Source organism: Zerene cesonia, chromosome 19 (assembly GCF_012273895.1).
Source record: "Zerene cesonia ecotype Mississippi chromosome 19, Zerene_cesonia_1.1, whole genome shotgun sequence".
In the NCBI taxonomy this organism is placed as follows: domain Eukaryota; kingdom Metazoa; phylum Arthropoda; class Insecta; order Lepidoptera; family Pieridae; genus Zerene; species Zerene cesonia.
This window is the reverse complement of record NC_052120.1, coordinates 7,496,734-7,519,735: the sequence shown is the minus strand read 5'-3', so window position 1 is coordinate 7,519,735 and position 23,002 is coordinate 7,496,734. Positions and strand designations below refer to the sequence as shown.

Below are 23,002 nucleotides of genomic sequence, written 5' to 3'. Positions count from 1 at the left end.
AACAAGTAAGGGATATTGTTTCGTTTCATATATTCTAGAATGCATTAATATAATCATGTAAAAGGGGTTTCTATTTTCGAATTTTCGCATACACATTTTGCGGTATTGGAACATGACCTAAAATAACTTTCATTCGAAACATATTCCAGTTTTATCGTGGTAATTTTATAAATGTATTGGTTTGCGGTCGGCTGGCTGTCCTTGACCCGGTCGCGTTTGGAGCGCAGTCCGTGACGTCATCGCCGAGTTTTGCTAACCCCTAAGCCGGAATTATACAAACTTGTCGCAGCATAGGTTGCGTTTATAGCTTTACTGCATTGTGATGCTAATATAAGATCTATATATCCACGAAACAGCAAGAGAATGTGTTTAGTTTTTTTTATGTTTTTGAAGCGAGATATTTCATTTCTTTTAAACAATAGCAAAAATTTTCAGCAGTGTGCTAAATGTGTGCTTTTTAATTTGTATTTGATATAGCATAATATAATCTTGTTTATATTACACAGTCGAACACTGTTATAACACAATCATATCCTATAATTTTAGTCTTTACTTCGTAAACAATAAATTTCAATCACGAATTAACTAAATAATAAAAAAAAATTAGAAGATTTTAAAAAGTTCGATAAAAAGTTGAATTCAGGAGTCTGAATTTACAAATAGATCATTAGTTAAATAAACATAGGTATACAAAAATTTGCTTCGATTAAAAGGATTGTACTTTAATACAAATGGATTCAGCAATTTAGGCGTGAAGAAGAGACAGGCAGACTAAAAGAAAGAGTTAACATCAGATTATAATATTAAGTATGGATTTTGTCAAAAAAATTTCATAGTATATGTTACAATGTTATATTTCTACCTCAAAAATATATAATATGCACACGAACACATACAATCATATCGTAATGGAAACTTGTAAGATTAAGATAATAGAAGCAACTGCATTGCGACAAGAGGCGTAAATGTACGAAGGAATTTTAAGTGCAATCTAAGAATATATTTAGTTTAATTTAATAAATTTTCGTGGAAAATACATACGATAACGTATCTAGCTTCCGTACCAATGCGTTTTATTACTGCTATTATTGAAATATAAAAATAAATTAATTAATTTCGGATGTTCCGGGGGTAACGTATGCTAATTGCATTTGGTTTGTTTTTAATTATTTTTTTCTCACAATGTTTGACTCTTATTGTCGTATATTTTTAGATTATTGTCTGGCTAGTTACAAATGTTAATGTTTGGGGAAAAAGATACGAGCGCTTCTACATAAAAGTGTATCCCGTGACCCCTAGTGGGGTATGGGGCAGATGATATATGTCTGTTTCACTGATCGACTTCCTTTATGGACAAGGAGGTGATTAGACTTCGGTGTCCAAACCGAGACTTTTTTAAGCGTCCCTACCGGGAATGGAACCCCTCGATTCTACGTTCACGCGTTAACCACTGTACCAAGGGCGATTTACATTAAGCTTGTTTTTATTTGAACAAATATTTATTAAGATAGTTTGAACGAGGTTTTATAAAATAGGCTATTTAAAGAATCATACCATATTAATTAAGGAACACAAACCTCGCCTCTTTATTCAGTAAATAGAGGGTGCAAAAACATGGTTTTAAAATAAGCTTAACAAAAACACAAAGAGGCAAACTCGTTGGTCAAATTTCGCGTTATACGACTGAGAGAAGATCGTCATGCACGGATTTTCAGTTGAATATGACAAAATATAATCAGGCATATTTCAAAGCGACGTTTAGAGCTTTATCAAATTAGCCATACAGTTGATGGTTAGTTGCACTTAAAATTCGAATAAATGTTTCTCGTTTGAATGAGTCCCGATTTAATTATTCTATATATAGGACATAGGTGAATCGTAACTTCTTTGAAACCTTTTTTATGGAGGGGGAAATCTTGCATAGATAACCTCGGCCCCCGGACTGTCGTGGCTTCTTTGTTACCATAAAGCAAGGCCTAGAGGCATTACTGACATGTATTTATTCTTAAAACAATGTGAAAGCAGTTACTCATAAGCACTACAAAAAGTCTATATACTTTCTCGTCATTTTGTCATGGCTCAAGTTCATATTTACTTAAAATATTGAAGAGAAAAAAATATTCTAGTAGAATATAAAAGGAGAAAGACATCTTTGATGTATTTACAAAAAAAAAATATTAAGAAACCCCGAGGCACAAGACAAACGATCCCTCTCGCGGCCATTAGGCGTTTTTATCAGTTCATCCGATAAGGCTACACACAGATTGACATCGGTCGCTCGCTTTTAGCTGTGTTTATTTAGGAGAATTATTTCCTAATCTCGTTAATGCCTCCATTGACTCACCGCCGCTTTGATTTGTATATAAGTATCTATATAATACCTTATAGGTATAAATAGGTGTGTATACTGCTATATTCTTCCATTACGTTTAGTTATTTATTCAAAATCTGGAATGTAGTGTGTGTTTAATAATCTCATAAGTTTATGTTACACCGAGGCTTGATAAAGATGTCGTAGACGTCAAAGTTTCGGAAGAGGTGTAATTGCCACCATTTATGTGCTTCGCCGTGTTAAATTTTAAACTTCGCCGTCCGGGATTCCATGACAAACTTTCGGCAACCTTAATACATCATGGTACAAAGTAATTTATTCGCCTTAATTCTCGGCTAAACGCAGTGTTAAGATTTCAATTTTAGAAAAGCTTGACTTTCATAAATTTTGTCGAGCATTTTACATCAACCCCACTTTCTCGGTTTCACAAAGGCTTCACTTCAGAAGGGTTTTAATCGGGAGCTTTAAAATGTTTTCGCCGCCGCATACTTGAGAATAGCACTTAGATGTCGTACACTTACAGTACCTAGACGGAAAACTTGGCCGTTTTAAGTTTATAGTACTCAAGTTGCTGGAATGGGATTTGGAGTAAACTGCTTTGCTTTTATTCTTTTCATGTGACACGTTTTGTGAATGCTTTTAAAGAAATTTGTTGAAAATTGGCGAAATTTCGCTGTGAAATGAATTTAGCGCACGTCTTTAAAGCTGAATACCGCATTTAGCTATTGCGAGTTTCCATTACGATATTATGCCAACAATTGTATAACTTACCCGACTTAGAGATCCTGTACCGCAATCCACGCCCTCCTTTTGGATGGCTTCTGTTATACGTTCCAAATTCACCATAATTATTGTTTACTCGGCTGTAGTCAGCTAGATGTCTGTTGCCATCCAGGTGGTTTGGTAAGGAGCGGTTCCAGCCCATAACGTCGCCCACGACGGAGCCGCATACCGACGTATGTATGGATGATTCCGTTTGGCTTTTTGTCTCGCCATTGCAAAGATCGCCGCTAGACCGAGCGCGGCGTCCCTTGAGACCCTTAGCGGAGTGTTGGCTGATGTTGGAGCCCATTGCGAGGCGGGACCTCACAAGGGCCCCGCCGCCCGCATCGCGCCAATCTGATGATGCGCTGTTACTACGCTTACACTCGTTTTTATCTGTAAAAAATAATATTTAAAGTAATAAATATAGTATAGTTTAAATAAAATAAAACAAAAAAACACTAAAAAATAAAAATAAATTATATAAATTAATTGTCTCATGTCCTCTTATACACAGAGTATACGTCAGGAAATTATTTAATCCTGGCAATTCCAGGATAATAAGATAAACTCATGAAATTATTGTACTGTCACTGATAAGTGTACAAAGTGTGACTTAAATCCGGACCCTTAAAGTGGGTCAAATCGAGTCAAAGCAGTCGGTTATATGTAAATAAATAAAAGCATGTTAATCTATTTACAACAGTAGAAATGCATGAGGTACCACTAAAATACCATAATCATCAATGCAACTTCATTATCTAGTTAGAAATGTACAAAAAAATCATAAAACGAGCGCTTGGATTCATTGCTTTTAATAACCTCAGCACGCGAACAAAGTTTCAGAGTAAAAAATCCACTAATGATGAACTATTTTCTCAGATTTTGATAAGGCCATAATGATCAATTCTCCAAGACTCGGTTTTGCTTGGTCTTGATTACCTTGGAAAATAGCGATTATGTGAACAATGGACTCAGTATTCAATGCGAATGTTGGCAGATTATTTCAATGTTAGAAATTAGAATTTCAATGGGTAACCCAGTTTTTGTAGAAAATTATACTTTTTAAATATGTAATGAGTCACATGTCTTTATAAAATTCTAGATAAATTCCAAAATAAATATTATAATGCGCAAATAGATTTTAGAAGCAAAAAATATTAAAAATGTATATAATATTTATGGTGTAATAATTTGAAATAGACTATTAGAATATTATTCAATGCTAATTGAAAACTCGGTACTGTTTAGGTGTAATCTCTTCTTCTGCTCATTTTCAAATGACACAATATATTTCGTCCTATTATTTATTTGACCCCATATTATTCATTTGCACTGAATAAATTAGAAGTTAAAGCAAATAAATTAAAGAAATCCGGGCTCAGAAACTTTGGATTTATCTCCAAGTCATTTTAAAGTTTCTTAGGGATTTATGGCTGTAATTTATATAAGAGTGCATTTCTGTCTGCATTTTCTTCTTTTGTTATGATATTTTAAAAATGAAATCGCCTTAGGAACAGTCATTTTTTTCTTTGCCATTGTATGAATTTCTAATGATTTGAATCTACATTATAATTGTAATTTCATAATAATATTTAATAATTATGCACAAAAAAGAAATGTAAATATGCAACGAGTATAATGTATACTGTATAGGTTTAGTCAGTACAGTCGCGTGTATAATGTTAACTATAATATATTATAATGAAAAATAAAACAAAAGCTATGTTGCAAGTATGTATTAGTTGAACTTTAGCAAATTTTGTTAATTAATACAGTGCTACAAGGCAAAATTTTCATCTTCTTTTTTTCATTAAAAATATCTTGCAAAACTTTCAATATCCACCAAAAATTTGTAATTTAATTTAAGAATACAAAAAGTTTGCCGCCGAAAAGGGTAATGGGCAAAGGCATTCCCTAAAATCGATTATTATCGGCATTCGTTTAATCGAAAATCGTAAAATTTCATTCGACGGATGCTAACGGTTATTGGTTCTTTAAATACATTTTATTTCGCATTTCAGTAAGCTATATTTTCTGAATTGTATTATACATTTCTGAGATGAAAGGAATATTAATGCTTTGAAATAAAGCAGTTTATTTGTTTCGACGATTACAATCATTACACATAATGTTATTAATATATTATATAATCATTGTTACCCTGTAGTCTTAAGTTTGTTATGTTATGCAAACAATGCTATGCGAATCAGATCGTTCCTATTCCAACTACTAGCGGTTTTTGACAATATAATAGACGTTGCGTGGCTAATGTTCGTGAACGACTCGCGAAACCATTCTAGTGGAGTTAATGTCGGAAGAATCGCTATTATTGTATCGTCGAAATGCAGCTAGTCACGATACGGTGTGACTTTCTTACATTTATCATTCATATTCATTTTATTGGATCAGGGTGTATATGAATCTAGAACTAGGTCAGTTTTAAACAATCCTATGCTACTTCCTACCAATATTATAAATGCGAAAGAAGTGTGTGTGTATGTTGCTGCTGCGCCTGGTCTGCCAAGTGGTTCTATAAAAATTCGGTCTAGTTCTGACAATTTGAAGGCATTATCATATTCGTTTTATAAATGATACTTCGTAGTACAAAATATAAATGAGTTAGTTTCAATTACCTAGAGAAAGCCTAATCGCAGCAGTGGGAATTTCATAACTGATGACTATTATTAACACGAAGATAAATGCAAGAGTTTGCGTTATGGTTTCTTATCGTTATTGAATAGAGATTAATATTCCATTGTTTGTAGTAAAAGGTGTGAAATGTTTACATGTAAGTGAGCACCGAGTGATTTTAGAAAGTATTGCCTGTTGTGATCAATTTAAGTAGTTTATACATAAGATTAAAATCAGAGAAATCGGACCCCCGTTTCTAGTTCCTCATCAGAAGATTACAATGAAGTATATTCTCGCATCGTTATTGTAAGACCAATCTGTGGTAACATTGATCGCTTAAACGAAAGCGTTTCAATCAAAAAAGGTTAACAACGGCTAGCTTTGTACACTCCGAAATGTAGAATTTAAACAATGTATAGCAGTCACCATTCAATATAACCAGGATGTTTAAAGTAAAGAAAAAAGGATGGGAAATGAAATGAATGTTTGGAATTTTGAAAGGTACCCAAAGAGAACACACATTAAACTATAATGGCTATCAAAACAATACAATATAATAGTAATAAACAATATTCTTTAAGAGAAAGCGATTCTGACGTATTTGTCAGCTTTTGCTATTAATCCATGATTCAATTAAACGACTGAATACTACAGTTGTTTTTATATCGGTAATTTTTGGCATTCTTCAGTCGGGTAAATCTGGGCGGACGTACAGTGTTTGTTATAGATATAATTACATGGTCAATAACAATATGAAACAACTATTTTATCAAAATTGCTGACATCAATTCAGTATAGATATAATACTTTATAGTATATGCAATACGTTCCCAGGGAAATATGATTACTGATATTAAATTGCGACACGCTTACAATGCAATGCGATGTGAGATAACAATGCGTTTTGAGTTTGTTTAAAGTATGTACAGTACAATTATTTTAATGAAATCATGTCGCAATAGAACCATATCTAGATTATTTGCAAGGAGTTTTAAATATAAGGTTACAGCGCTCAGAAAATAATATTTAGGGCATCTTAGCAAATACATAATTTTACACGTTCCAATAGTTGGGTTTACCCAAATTAACTTGTTAGTATTAAAGAACTCTAAATGATTAATAAACTATTTAGATTCTAAATTTGAAAATATGTATTCGATCAATCACTACTGAAAAATATTTTTTTTTCTAAAAAAGAATTTAATACAAAGAGTTCATAAAAATATTAAGGAATTACGGAGAAAGGTCTTGTGAGAATAAAATTAATCATTCGGTTTGAAAAGCGCCTCCGGAAAACCGAAATCAAAAATTCATTCCAGGAACAAGGATTATGGAAAATATAAATCTATTTTTACAAAAGAAATTGCGAACGTCACATTATTTTAATATCACGTGTTATACATATTATGTGATATAGATTATCAGTTATACTATGGGATAAAATCATCTTTATGTGATATGGGCACAATGGCCATAAGTAGTATTCAAAATTGTTACCTATGTAAACATTTGTGCCACTCAGGAATTGTCTTTATAATATATCAATTTTAATTACAGACCACCAATGAATTGGACAGTTTGTATTATGTACATATAAATTTCTCGGCACTAGTAGTTTAATTATTTAACTATCAAATCAAAGATTGGCTATTAGAAATACTTTAGCACAAATATATCAATTCTTTCCTTTTTATTGAAACTAGCTCTATTAGCATTGGGAATTAGAATATAATTTCTATCTGCAGTACGGCACTTCAAATTATCGTACTATTCAATCAAATCGAAAACATGGAATAGTAGTAAGATAGTCTTTAACTTACGACGCAAAAAACAGTGCCTAAATTATAAAAAATATGTAATTATAATCTACATGACGTACCTACATAGAATGAAAAATCTAGCATGAAACTATACACCATTATCAATATAATAAACCTGTTTACATTAAATGGATTTAAATTTTGCATGTGTTTATTGGATGTTAAACATTATTTAATAGATGCGTAGGCACTGCTAACATAAATATTTCAAGACTAAAAGGTCGATTAAAATGTATTGGAAAGCCGATAGAAATGGAAAATAACTCCTTTTGGTAAAGAAGTAGAAGCGTACAAAAGAAAGATGCTAATTTTTCGAAATTATATACAAATAGTAAAATTCAAAGGATTTCAATTATAAAGTAACTCTTAGACTATTTATTATTTCTTCTCATCAAAATTTGCCTTTGCGGTGTATTTTCCAGCTTTTGAATTGCTGCAAATACCCAAGCCAGTTCAGGATGCGGGGGAAAGCAAAGGAAATCTATCTATATTTCTTTCTCATGAATATGGAGGAAACGCTGAAAATGCAAATCGTGAAATGACAGTGGCAGTCGGCGGGTATTCAAAGCGAAAGTTTTAAGCCGCATTTGCAGACTCCAACTTTATTTTATGACTAAGTTCTTTTAGTGACGCTTAAAGACGACAGCTTTGGTAAGTTCAGATAGTTTCCTACTTTACTCAAAACTACTTACTGTCCTTCAGATCAATCGCCTTTTTACAGAGCTTATTATTTTTATTTCAATTTACATTTGCTGTCTGATTGAACTATTTTGTACAATTCACTCTTTCGCATCTATATCGGATGTTTATAATGAGTTTTTAGTTAAAATTTTATTCAGTGTAATCAAGACACAGTAAGGGTAAATTTATGCTGATTATAATAGCCATCTAAAAAATGTGCCGATTAATTAAGGAGTATCACACTTATACTTCACCACATATCTCCAAAGTTCTAAACCGGATTGCATACGTCTAAAACATGGTCAACTCTATGAACAGTACAACTTTAATACTTGATCATCGATTTCGAACCGAGTTAAATTACATGCTTCGGCTATACTTGTGAAGTTACCACAGTCTGCCGAGACAGGGGGAGACGCAATTGGTATTTATAGCCTGGAATGCATCTCCTACCTCCGCCGGCAATAATAATATCACCACTGTCAAGTTCATTATTCATTCCCTTGTACACGGCCCGTGGAACGCTGTCACTGACTAAAAATTAATAATATCGTACACACGAAGACTATCATTTGCTTAAGGGCTTTTTGTTTCTGACTATTGTCTAATTACACGTTTAGTTTTACGAAAAAGTTAACACGGCGGTAATTTTTATTAGGTAACATATTTGGGTGATCTGATTTTTTATTACACATACCTCGTGTAGCTATATTTAATTCGGCCTAAGTAACAAGTGTAAAAAATGATTTATCACTGATCAGTGTTCAAGTCGTATGACATGTTTTGGTGATTTTACGCTTGTTTTCTTCATAATTTAAAATATTTGTATGCGTGGTTAAAATATTCAAGCCTCACTTGTAGTGTTCTAAACAGAAATTGTATTAAATGTTGTTATTGAAATAAATTCTCAACGCTTGTTGAATAAGCGAGTCATTAGTCACCCTTATCGATAGATGCTTTAGAACACCTGCTATCTATGATCATTTAAATCGGTACATAATGGAAGTCGGTGACGTTGATCATTTACGTAATTACTTGTCCTATTAATCGATTAATAAACCCTACCACATTCGCGATAAGTTCCCTGTGAGTGATAGTTTATCATAACTGTCTTATCTTTCATGCCATGTTGATTTAATCAGCACTCTATTTAGGTTATATGTCTAATTCGGTCTTATTAATAAACCATGTGTTTACACCTTCTGCGTTTTATTCAAACATGAGGAGGACATAATATAATCAGTCAACCTAATTCGTTGCTTGGAGTATATTAAGGAATATTAATATAGGAGTATATTAAATATTTATTAATCGTAATTATTGCAGACACCTACATGTATATTATCACTATCCATAAGCAAACACATAGATATAGTAAAGCATAAAAACGTTAAGATTTGTTATAAAATAATACTACAATGCATTCATTAAAGTATTATTATTACGATAAAATTATAATAAACAGTATTATAATTCGAAACATGATTACCTATCGAAACTTGCTAAAGCAGGCCAATAGCGATACAGACAAATCATTTGCTAACTGACGTTCCTAACTCAAACGATAGATATCATGAAAATCGTATAGATTTGTTAATTAGGCCAAACCTATGTTTTACAATAATTTAGGAATAGCAAAAAAAAAAAAGGTGTGTGTGCGATTCACACACGATAGAAGTGAAACTTCAATCGACAAAAGAATGAGATGAATATATATAAAATAGTATGTATATTTCTGTCTCATTCTTTGCCAGCTTCATTCTACACATTTTTGTATTTGTGTCACTTACCTGTGGTTTTTCCGTTGCATCAGGTTTGAAATCACAACGATTCTAAAGAAGTTTCACTTCAAAAATACAACAAAATAAATTGCTATTTAGCAAATTAAAAAAAAAATGCTTATCCGAATTGAACTTTAAAATATAAGATGACGTCATCTTGACACTCTGAACTGGGTTAAATCCATCTAATGGATGACACTTAACACAGACGATGGATGCAATCTAACATCTAAAGTTTCAGAACGTGAGTCTACAACGTTCGAAAACATGTATAATAACGATTTTGTTTGTAGTTGTTCACCTAATGAAATGAAATAACTATATTTTGTAATTTGGAGATGAGAAGAAATAAAAATATAATGCCCCAGGACTGGCTTGCGTACATTTAGAAATAACGATAATAAGTAAACCTATTAATTTTGATATTATTGTCGATTTTTTAAAATTAAATATATATTCCACAAATAGTACGAAAGTTCTTCGTTAAAACTAGTACGATAATTAAAAAGTAGATTTCAAAGAAAAGAATCCACCCACATTAAAACACAGCAAACACAAACACAGCTATTGTCTAGCTTGTTTATCAAGGAATGTATTCTATCTAAAAAAACCTCTGTTTTTAGAAGTATGACCTCCTTGGTCTAGTGGTTAGAACTTTGACGTGATCTAGTTAGTTTGTGACGTAGTCTATTTTTGTGGGTTTATTGCTGAGTTATCTATCTATGGGTCTTCAATCAATTGGCATGATTATTTTTGTGATTGATAGGAAATTATTGTTCTTTGGCCTCATTTAAAATCTGGAGTGGTGGCTCGCCCCAGGGACAATGGTGACACATTTTGTACAAAAAAATTATTAAGAACGCTTCTTAACAGTGCTTTAACACACTTCATAATTACTTGTTACTTTGTATCCTAAAAACAATAATAATTTTCCTGAAATTCATCATTCAAGTAAAATACTTTTCAAAGAATTATCTATTCACATATTATGTTGCTTAATTACTCACTAAATCCATGCCTCAGATCATGTTCAAGCTGATTACACTTCGAAATTAAATACACCAATTCTAAAGATTTCTTACGTAATAGTACTGTATAACAACCGAGTATAAACTATACACTAATAATAGGTTTACCAATATTTAATTTTTTTTTTTATTTGTCTCTTTAAATACGATATAACGTTTTAAAGTTTATTGATGTATGTATGCAGATAGGTAGGCTGGTAGGTAGGTAAAATAAAATTAGGCATAGTACATGTGTATATCTTGTAATTGGGTAACCAGCTAACTCACTGCTATTCCTTACGGATAACATTGTTATCGATAATTCGATAAGTATCTAATGATATAAAAATAATAATAAATCCGTTATAATTTAAAATTAAAATGATAAAGCAAGCACGCCTAGTAGTTATATGCGTGATGGTTTTACAGATAGATCTACTGAAACCTCGCGTTTTTTTTTAGTGCGTCGGGATATGGCGGGGGTTTTAGCCGATAAAAATCTGACATAACCCACGGCTGCCCCGGGCAAGAATATGCAATATTCTATATTCTCTATATTCTCCACTTAAAAAAATGCTACTTTCTTCAAAATCCTAACGACAATGTATCTACAATCAATGATTCGATCTACCGATTAACATTTATTAGTATGTACCCTAATAGAATGAATGGCCTACGCATGTTGCTTAAACAGTAAACACCAATTGTAAACGCCTGTACGTTAATTAACTGTAACAACTCAGAACGAGAGTTAGTGGGGTATTTAATTCATTGGTTAACAAGTCAATATACTTGGTATTTTGTATCAATAGAACGGGCGAGCGAAATCCTGTCGCTTTACATGGTTTTCTACTATGAATATAAGTTCATTAACCGGAGAAACGATGTTGGTATATAAATCCATTCAGTCCGTAGAAGTAACCAAAGCAACTGTTTTATTATGTTAAACACGATTTAACAGAGGTTAAATATAAATGTCCAAAATTCTAATACCTTTTACTATGCCCTCTTTCATGTATAATGTTAGAGATAAACTAAAGTCGTTGATACGTCTTACAATTCATTTCAAAGCAGCTTAGTAAAATAAAATAACAGTTATTTATAATAATAAAAAAAAAAACTGAAACATAAAATTATAATAAGAATTATCATAAGATGTTGAAAGCGTAACTTATTCATAAGCACAGTTAAGTAAAGGAGTCTCAATGGGTTACATAATGAGTGTGATATTGCATTTAGTGTTAATATATTCGTTTTACATAAGACATTCAACAAATTGAATAAGTATTTACTTTATGAGTTAGTGCCAAGGACGGGTTGGCACTGGATAGTTGATACAAATACACAGGGAAATGTACTTAAATAATATTTATGAACGTGTAGTTTTCCTTTCTTATAGAGAAAGCATACCATTACAAAAGTGTTATAGAGATTGCAATTTCTAGCACCATAACGGATCGATTCTTTAGGGTATACTTCGTGATAATATAATAACCTATCATTTCTGTTCACATGCTACATTTCGCTGTTGCATGTTGTTCTTGCATGCTTACACGAGATTTCAATTTCTTTATCAGATATGAAATAAGTATAAGCGTACTTTGATCCATTACTTTGGCTCATGCTTTTGTAAAAACGTAAAAACTGTTACATAATTATTATCATTTAAGGAAATAGTTCTTATTGTATAATCACTGGATTGACTTCATAATGAAATATAAGCAGATTATAATTTAACTTCGTATTATCTCTATTTAATCTTAAATAAAAGAGGTTGAAAATTCGAGTTAATATGTACTTATGTATAACGTTTTTATGTAATAAATCTTAAATCATATTTATTTTCAACTCACGTAATTATACCTAACCAATGTAGGTTACGAAACCCATAAATTTATCAGTAAAACCAAACAAGAGAGTATCTTGACAGCGATCTCATCGATCATTCTACAGCTTAAAAATACCCCCCTTTATGGCCATTAAGACAACTCCAGAGGGTAATCGTTACGCTATGCCTTTTAATTACAAAGCCTAAGTGCTCATTGTAAAAAAGTTTATGTTAAAGCTGACATTGACCCGAAAAATAGGTGTTTCTAGAGTCTGCGATAGCTCCCTAGGGGCGTGGAAGTTTCTGGAATGCATAATAAGGCTTTCACTGAACCACGTTCACTTTCATAGTGACCCTTAATTCGTCAAGCTATTTCGCTGTGACGGGACGGTAATTTGAAACCAAGATAAATTGTAGCGAAAACGAAGCGCGCTTTAAATGCAATTTTTCAAATTTGCCACAAAAAGCTTATAGAGTCCACTTCAGATAAGTTTTAATTAAAACTCTGCTCTTTTTTTACTTTCGTTTTTGGTGATTCGAGTGTGTGTTCGAATGGTAAAATGCAAATTTTCTCAATTTTTTTCACGTTAAGGTTAGATCTATTTTTAATCGACTTAAAAATGGAGGTTCTGAATTCAGCTGTATTTTTTCGTTTGTTACCTCATAAATTTTTAATGGCGAAATGGATTTTAATGATTCTTTCCTTATTTGAAAGCTGGCGCTTCCCGTGTGGTCCATACACATTACATGTAATTGAATAAAATTTCGTCTAGTTGTAACAATTTGAAGGCTTATAAGTATTTTGTAAAATATTATTATTTTATAGTTCGTAATAAACTGAATCTATCTATCTAATAATCTATCTCATAATACGACAATGTTCGAGTCAGTTTGATTATACGGCATACGAATTATTGTACCTTCCTTTGAGATACTTTTGGTAGTTAAACCATAATGAGTTTGAAATAAATCAATCGGACCTAACCATTTTCGGATTAAGTACCTACCCACAGAAAATTATGGATTAGTTTCCGCCCACACTTTTTTTAGAAGCAATAAAGTTCTATCTATAATTATTAATGTTTTTATTTGATTTGAGTTTGCTTATGATCACGACGTGTAAATCGTTTTAAAACTGAGAGATTTGAATAAATGAATACGAAAGATTACATAAGTATTAAGTGGAATAAGCAGAGTAAATGGAAAAAAAGTGTACTTAAATGTGTAAAATCAATAAGGAAAAAAAACAAAATTATATTCCTAAATATAACTACCAATTAACACAAAATAAGGTAACTTATAATGGCTGCACTGTTTTTTTTCGTTTCCTGGCCATAAATACGTACTTACTAGTTTCGAAGTCGATAAGATCCAAGTGTGTGAGTTAGTATTCGGCTGGGATAAAGATTAGCATTTTAGCTACTTTCGCAGAATATTAATGGAATATCTATATCTATCTATCTATGTGCATAAGGATACACGGTTTTGTGAATTGAATTACTGTCATCATTTCCTCAACTTCTCCTCCAAATAAATTTGGGATTTGACTCAGTAATAATTTATGAATAAACATCTGTATTTAAGATTTTATGTATTGTTTACATCTTAGGTCGACTTGAACGCTATATTTCCAAATATAAAGTTTGTTATTCAGTTAGTATATTTGTAACAATTAGTTAAGCAGGTACATCGAAGTAGTAATAGTACAAGTATCTATAACATGAGGAATATTATATAAAAGACAATTTTTCGTTATATGTTTGTTTATTAGGGAGGTAAGGTATAATTAAAAATATGTATTATATTCGTGATTAAAGTGACAAAGAGCCGCTGGATTTAGGCCGTTGGTGATTGGTCGTTTAGGATATCTCTGGGGGAGGCCTATGTCCAACAGTGGACGTCATAAAAGGCTGGAACGACGATATTCGTGATTAAAACTACCTACTTAGACATTAGATGTGGTCTTGTGATATCAAGTTTATCAATATTGCAACAGTCGGTCGAATGCAAGTCAGACTCGCGACACTAAGGGTTCCATAATATAAGGTAAAGAGCAACTGAAAAAAATTGGTCACCCATCCGATTTTTGACCGTCCTTACAATCGCTTAACCTCGATTTTTATTGAGCGTAAATTGTTGTTTTTGCGGCGAAATACATCTTTCTAACTATCACGGTTCATAAGATACACAATTACACAGGTGCCGGCGCCTGGTGACAGATTTATACATATTTAGATATTATATTGTAGTTAGTAGGTATAACAATTTCGCCAAGAAAACAATCGAGAGTTATAAATCATGCGTAAATAACATTTACGGCGATATTACTGTATTTCTACATTGATTATAATCAAATTAGAATTTAATGATAAGTGGTTTTGATTTAAAATTATATGTAAATAGATAGGTATCTTCTACGTCTGATAACTTTCTCTATATCATTTTTTAATCTGTTTTAAAATTCTTAATTTAAAGTAAAAGTAGCATTTATGTCCTGCTTATAAACTAATTAAAAAAAATCATTTTTGGACAGTCATTAAAATTAAATCAAATGTCTATCGACATGCATATGTTATATTGTTGTAAACAAAACACTAATTACTTGTATATTTCTCATCTTATAAATTTTGAAGCATATTAATGGATATAGCTCATGGATCTAAATGTAACATTGTGGAATGTATTCAAACATCAATTATTATAACACTATAAGTGCACATGAAAAAAAATTAAGAAGTATATCCGAATAAGGGAATAATTATAACAAGCAAAACATACCTATTTATCCAACAAAGCGCTGACGGAATTCCTTTTACGCGTACCGAAGCAAATTCAAAAGCAAACAAACTAAAATATCACAACGTTCGCACACAAAACGGCTAACTACACTTAGTTCAGGCGATCAGTACATTAAAAACACAAAACCCGATCAGAATCACTTGTTACTTTCCCGTATGTAGTTTACAGTTATATAGGAAAGTGGATGGGGTCAAAAATTGAATCGGCTTAGTTGAGCCCACGTGAGCTTGGAATGCACCGGCGCGACAGCACAAGTACAACCGGTCTGAGCGAGTGCTGTCAAACGCAACCAGCTGGTCCCAGCGCTCGGCCCGCGACACGACGCTCTAGCGGACGATATCAGAACTAACATGAACCGTGACGCACAATGACATAACTAGGAATTTTGATTTTTATTCCTTGTAGGGTTCGCGATGAGTTTTTTTTTTGGAAATAGTTTGCGTTAAATACTATGGAACATTTAATAAAAAAAATTAGGTTTTACATTGCGCGCGCAAAAATTAAATATTAAGCCATTCCCAATATCAAATGTATTGTCTTAACAGATAGGATGTAGATTTTTTGGCAATTACTCTTATTATCACTTTAACTCAAACCATGGTTAGTGTATTGATATTTATCATTACAATATAACAGTGCATTTGTAGAGATTTTTTATGAGGAACGACAATCATGGAATTGATATAGTTAAATATTGATTCCTTCTAAAAACAACACACAAAATGTCGTGCGACTAAGTTAAATAAAATAATTTCCAGTTACACAGTTTGCCATGCTAACCAATGGGCAAGCCGTAATGGCGGCGCGGCAGGGAGGGAGGATATTGACTTGCGGCGTCCTCACTGCGCATGAACTATATACCATGTGTTTCTGTTTTTAGGCTCGTACAATAAAGAAAATTATGGCCATTCCATTGTTTATACTCTGATCGTGTCCAATTAATGTTCCGCAATCCACATGAATGTGTGTCATAGCTGCAATGCTGTACAACTGGAGCGGCCCTATTCAAAGATCCGTTCGACCTTGACCCCGCGTAAATTAACGTTTTCACGATGATGCGTAATGGCCGGAACTATAAATAAGCGTCACCCCTTTCCGTGAACTGTAACGTTTTTCCTAAAAAATTGTAAATCGATAAAGTTATTTATGTTTATTTCATAGGATTGCTTTTGTAAAGAAAAATATTTGCATCTCATTTTAAGTAATATTCGTTTGTAGATATTTAATTAAAACAATATTTTAATATTAACACAGATAACATAATACTATATATTTAGTAAAGTATTATATGATCTGTGATAGTACGTACCAATCCTGAATCGAATAAAATTTAATGAAGTCTTTAAAAATAAATTTGTTTATAGGCTGTAGCTGTACATAATTGATTTAGTGGTAGTTATTAAATATTGAAGTTTTAATACAATACTACCTACCCACGTCGTCACTTAAATACAATACTACTACACTATTTTAATTAGAACTAGATAAAAAACGGGTCCGACATTTTTTGCTTTTTCAAAACATTTCCACTTTTTCATCTTATTAAATTAAAAAATTATATCATTTTTAAAAAGTCGTAAGCGCCAAATGACGTCATTCATTCGGAGGAATACAATATAATTATAAGCCAAGCACTGTATATATTGCAAATCCCAAGTTTTTTGAACTATATTTGACTTTATTAAGTAATATTCTAGATTTAAATATTTTTTTCACATCACCTTAATGGTAGTAAAATTCACAAAAATGACATTACTGTAAATGTAAATTTTTGTAAAGTACAAGACACGTGTAACTGCACATTGGCGCAGTCTCTCTGTTGGGTGAAGCCATTAACAAAGAGAAAAAGAAGAAGACACGCGTATAGACAATAAATAGCATAATAAGTACCTAGTTAATGCATATCACAAACCTACAAAAACAACTTTTGTTTTTTGAAGGTTTGTTCTTGGAGTCTTCACAGAAGATCGGCGTGAAATAGTAGCACGCTACTGCGTTTCGTTCAGTGAATGGGGGAGCCGGAGTCCCGTCTCCTATTTCTCACCATTCCCAGCCCAGTTATTTTTTTTTTATTCCCTTTGTCAATACTTTCCTGATTGTCTCTCTTACGTATACCATCAGAGAAACCAGCTACTCAGTTGTCTGTTATGACCTTAATAAATAAAGTCTTCTCAAATTTTTCAAATTTTGGCAAACGCCAATTTTTATTTCACCGTATGTATAACGTTATCACATTATTTTTTTTTTGTTATTTATTTTCTTTTAAAATGTACGATAAAAAATATAATTGCTATTTTCTATGGTAGGTAACAAAAGTAAAATAAAGGAACAGTTTTTTTTCATGGTTTTATAGAAATTTAGCTTTTGCCCGCGGCTTCGCACGCGTTAAATTCGGAGAAGTTTAATACATATTATAATATATAAACCGTCCTCTTGAATCACTGTATCTTAAAAAAAAACTCATCAAAATCCGTTGCGTAGTTTTAAAGATTTAAGCATACATAGCGACATAGGGACAGAGAAAGCGACTTTGTTTTATACTATGCAGTGATAACATACGTGTGAATTTCGACTGATATAAGAATGCAAACATTTATTAAAATCCTTATAGATTAATAATAAATAAGATTTAAAAATAATATTTATAAATAATAATTACATCAACAGTTCTTAGTGCTACGTTATATAAGTTAATTACCCCAGCAATTAAACAAGTATATTCATAACAAAATTGCATGCTTGTGTGGTTGAACTTCATATATTATGTTCATACAACCTTCCTCATAGTACTCTCTGTTACGGCTAGATGGCACAATCGATCTTAATACGCCATCGCTTCACAGTAACAACGGACAGTACCTACCAAAAACTTGATGTGTCAAGTAAGTAAAGAAACTCTCGTGAAAAAGTATAGATGGCGCTAATTTTAATTTTTACAAATGTAGAAATGAATCTCATGTATGAACTATGATGTAAGGGTAGAATTTAGTAACACGATGAGGTGGTGATTAGGTGTGGTCTAAACCGGACTAGGGAAATTAAAATATGTTATTAAATTTTCTAAAAAATAGCAATTTCTGCCCATAGCGGCGATGCATTTTACATTTTGATGACAACAGCTAACTTGCTGTTAACATTTTTTTTATCACTCAAGTATTATCACCCGATTCAGAATACATAATTATTTTCATCGGCTAGATTTCATATAAAAAAGAATGATCAAAATCGGTTTACCCAGTAACAAGTTACAAGATAACAAACACATAAAGATAAATACAGTCGAATTGTGTAGTAAGGTTTAATTTACCGGCTCAATGTGCTGGCCGGTGTGATCGCGCCTGGATCACTTCGATTTTGTATTTCACCTCAATTTGAGTATTTTAGTTTTATTTGGCTAGTGGTTTTTTTTGCTATTATCTTGCTCTTATTATTATTCTTATTATAAATCGTGTATCGTTTCGTTTGAACCGCTGGAAGTACAACTACTAAGGTTTATTCAATTCATGTATCACGTTTGATAAGCTGAATAGAGTAAATCTACCCAATATATTATGTATTGCAAGGATTTTGTGTCAATGTATTATACAAATTATAAACACATTAAGAAGCGGTTCTTCTCCGATTCTGTTTAACGAAATTTAACTTAGGAATTTGCAGTAATCATAATTGTATTGTATTAATTATTTAATTGTATAAGATCAGTAGATTACCAGGTACCTACCATGACATAATGCATTTCATAATTCAACGGGCCATATGACAGATGAACAACTGTCTGCTATAAATCAGTGGATAATGGAGTATTACTTAACATGGCCCTTCATGGAGACTTATTATCTCTGTCGGCCTAGAAATAGATGAATGGACGTGAATTAGTTTGAATGTAATTTGTTTGTAACTTTGAGTCACGATGTTTAGATTCTATTATTAATAATTGTAGGGTATTCAGAACGCTCTAAAGTTGGCCAGCGATATTTGTATTGCCTCAAATTTTTCATATACTGGTTAATTTAGATGTTGTGGTAAAGTCGTAATGGCAATTAAAAGTTATTATGCTCTTTAATATTATAATTACATAGACCATATACCACAAAGAGATTTCTTTTTATGTAAAGAACGTTTCTTAAAAAATCATTATTATTATCAATTTTTAATGATTTTAATTATTTTTTGAAAAATTGATATCAAAACCGCTGTATAATTATAAATTTTTCGAAAACATATTTTTCAGAAGCAAGGCTTCGTTCTATCTTTGATCTTTTGTTTATTTTTTTGATAATCTATTGAATATGTACCTAAATGTTGCCTATGTGACGACACTAGTTTGTGTAATTTTAGTACTCTAAGGTTTTTTATTCCTTACTGTCTAACATAATATTTTGAACAGTTCTTTGTATGTCTATGTTGAGATTGGGTTTTTTATTTCAATATTTTTGATTAAATTTGTTTTCGTTTTTTTTTGTTTTTATTGCCATATGCAATATGAATATTTAACATATGTCGTGCAATATTAATATAAATAGTTTTATTTTCGGGTAAGGAAGTCTTTTGGATAGGATAAAGATTTCCACTGTAGATCAGTATTTTACTACTGTACTTCAATATGGTTGAATAATTTTATGAAGATAAGTGGTTAACATGTAACAAAATTAAAAACCTATCGCCAAAATGTTCAACGATATGTTTGGTATTTATTTCTTAACTTTAATACACTTTCACGCCATGTTTTCAGAGGTAGTCTAGATTAATTCTGCTACCTCTGTTTACCTCTGGTACAATTTTCAGCAGAAGGGGCAATATCATATATTAATCATAAGTGTTTCGCTTACGGAACGGGCTAAAAAATAATTCTATCGTTTATTATTTAAAAGCATTCTTTATTAATATGAAACAAAAGAGAACTTTGTTTTGATCTAATATCATGCTATTTAATCAATTTTGAAAATTGTGTTAGCCATGTTGAATGTCCCGGATAAAAGCAAAATAAACAAAAAACCAGTCACGCGAAGCGATTAGTAATCTATATTATCAATAAAATAATACGTAACTTTAAAAGTAAATGAATATATTTAGCTTCTTGAAGGTAATACTTTACTCACCAATTGGTGGCTGCTTGATTCCGCCGCTAAGTCGTTTCTCCCTCCATTTATTCTTCATTATTCTGCGTTTCAAACGATTAAGTACTATGTCCGCTTCATCTACACTTTCCGAAGACGAAGTTCGCGTAATCCTCATTGTACAATTCACTGAATGTCGTCTTTCCTTTGTAAGTACGCTAGTAATTTGCTGCTTTGCCGCGATCTCAGATATACCACGTCGATACAGTTTTAAACGTTTTTTCAGTTCACAGTCTGCCGCTACATCCGATGGAATATTAATATATTCATTATCTGTGGTATTATCAGATTTAAAGGAGCGGCACGATCTTTCGGAATTTAATTTGGGCGATTCACTACGCTTCGTGGCTTCATGTAAATTTTGCGGGGAATCATTTGTTTGCCGACGGTTTAAAGTAAACCAATCTAGATTAGAGCCCCTACGCGCGGTTACGCTTTTCAGATAAGTATTGAGGAACGATACTTTATTTTGTGGTGGTTTGTATATAATCCCAGATTGTGACCGCGGCACTGTGTCCACATACCCTTTTATCCGTTCTTTAGTTATATTTTCGGTAAATGATTGTGAACCTTGTAGCCCAGGGATTAATGATGATTCTTCACCTAGATCAGGAAATTTATTATTAATTTCTGAGGGCGGTTGCACAGCAGAACTAATTTTGTGTTCTAATTCTTTCACTGACTTGCAATTTGCGTAAGGTTGCTGATTAAAATCATCGCACGTTTCGTTGTCAGAACTTTTGTAACTACTTACATCACCTTCTGAAAGGAACGGCGTTGTATCTAGGTTTGAATCTAAACTATCTACACTACGATTTACAGTGAGTTTATTTGGAATGTTTGGAACTATATTATCACTTATAGCAACATTTGTATTTTTCTCTTCCTTTTCGTTATTTATAGAGCCAGAATCTTTAAATATTCGCGTATAAATTCTATCTCCTGAAATTGTATTATGTTTACGGATGGGACATGTATAAACAAAATGCTTGTAATTTCTTTCGCGTAATGAATGAGTACTCTTGAGAGTTGATGCATCATAATCTGAGCTCTTAATGGATATGTTCTCATCGTTTGTTTCCACAAGTAAATTTCCATCGCTGTCGAAGAGCTGAATAGTCGGAAACTTGATCCCAGGGGATAGATTTCTCGTGCGCAATTCCCATTTTCTTTGGGTTGGCTTTCTTAATTGAATCCGTATTACATTGTCGTCTATTATAGGGCTATCACTATCACTCGAGTCCTCTTTTTTCGACATTTCGCAATTTTTTTCCGTAGGGCACTCCTCATCTGCGGTAACAAACCAGTGAAAATATGAAACATGCCAATATTATTATTATACAATCTTAATTTGTTTGTTTACAGTCAGCTGTAATAATTTTTGGCATTGCGCCAAAGACACGTTTCTGTGGCATTCACTTTAAAATAGCATGAATGTCAGGTTTGTTTTTCAACACACACGGCATACATTTGTTAATTTGCACATAAACCATAACTTGTGTTGGAGCACTGATCACTGGGCATAAACTGCAATGATTTTAGAATTCGCGAACTAGGTGATGTGGAAAACGATTGCATAATAAATGTATCGCACAGTTGCGGCGTTTCATGTGTTTTCGGTGTTGGTTTACGCGATCGCGGAGTGCGGTCGATGAACAATTGGATAAATGAGGATATCGTGTACGCGGTAGTCGATCGATTTTATTTCTTGCCGTTTTATTTGACGAGCGAGTCGCGAGAGCGTAGGTTTTTGGTCGTCCGCGGCTCCGAACACTTCTGTACTGAGAACGATCAACTAAATAGACCCGTGGCACTATTAATAGTGAAACGCGTCGACAATCTGGCTAGCTCCCCTTGAACCTAGCACGCGTAACAAACATAATCTCGGTCTACGCAACTGTTTACACTGACACAGATTTTCGTGTGAACAAGGCATGACCATATGGACTCTTGACCGTTGGACATTGCTTTTAAAACTTCACAAAATTGATTGCATGATTATGCAATATGTAGTTTTATAGTGTTTTAAGCAGTTGCGTTTAAATTATATAAAACAAAAAAGGAAAATTCACAATATAATAATCAAAAAAGTAAATTTTTTAGGTACCTACATATGAATTCTGGTTATATGTGTTTGAATTGTATTTTTCTCAAATAAAATATTATAAAAGCTGATATACAAGATTGTATAAAGTAACATCTAATTTTATTATAAATTACTTAGCAAAAGTCACAGTAGAA

The 23,002-nt window shown here is 32.3% G+C and overlaps 1 protein-coding gene across 5 annotated transcripts in view; it reads right to left on the bottom strand.

The window, feature by feature from the left end:
• LOC119834197 overlaps positions 1–22,577 on the bottom strand; it is a 58,120-nt gene extending 35,543 nt beyond the window's left edge. For 2 of the 5 annotated variants that reach the window (XM_038358517.1, XM_038358520.1), the window contains exons 1-2: positions 20,744–22,576; positions 3,104–3,490 (exon numbers count right to left, since the gene is read on the bottom strand). In XM_038358517.1, the coding sequence (XP_038214445.1) occupies positions 3,104–3,490; positions 20,744–22,019 (1,663 nt within the window). In that variant the 5' untranslated portion in view covers positions 22,020–22,576. Of the gene's footprint in view, positions 1–3,103; positions 3,491–20,743 lie in introns of all 5 variants that reach the window. The other 3 variants (XM_038358521.1, XM_038358518.1, XM_038358519.1) reach the window with 2 other exon arrangements.
• Between the last annotated feature and the right edge of the window lie 425 nt (positions 22,578–23,002).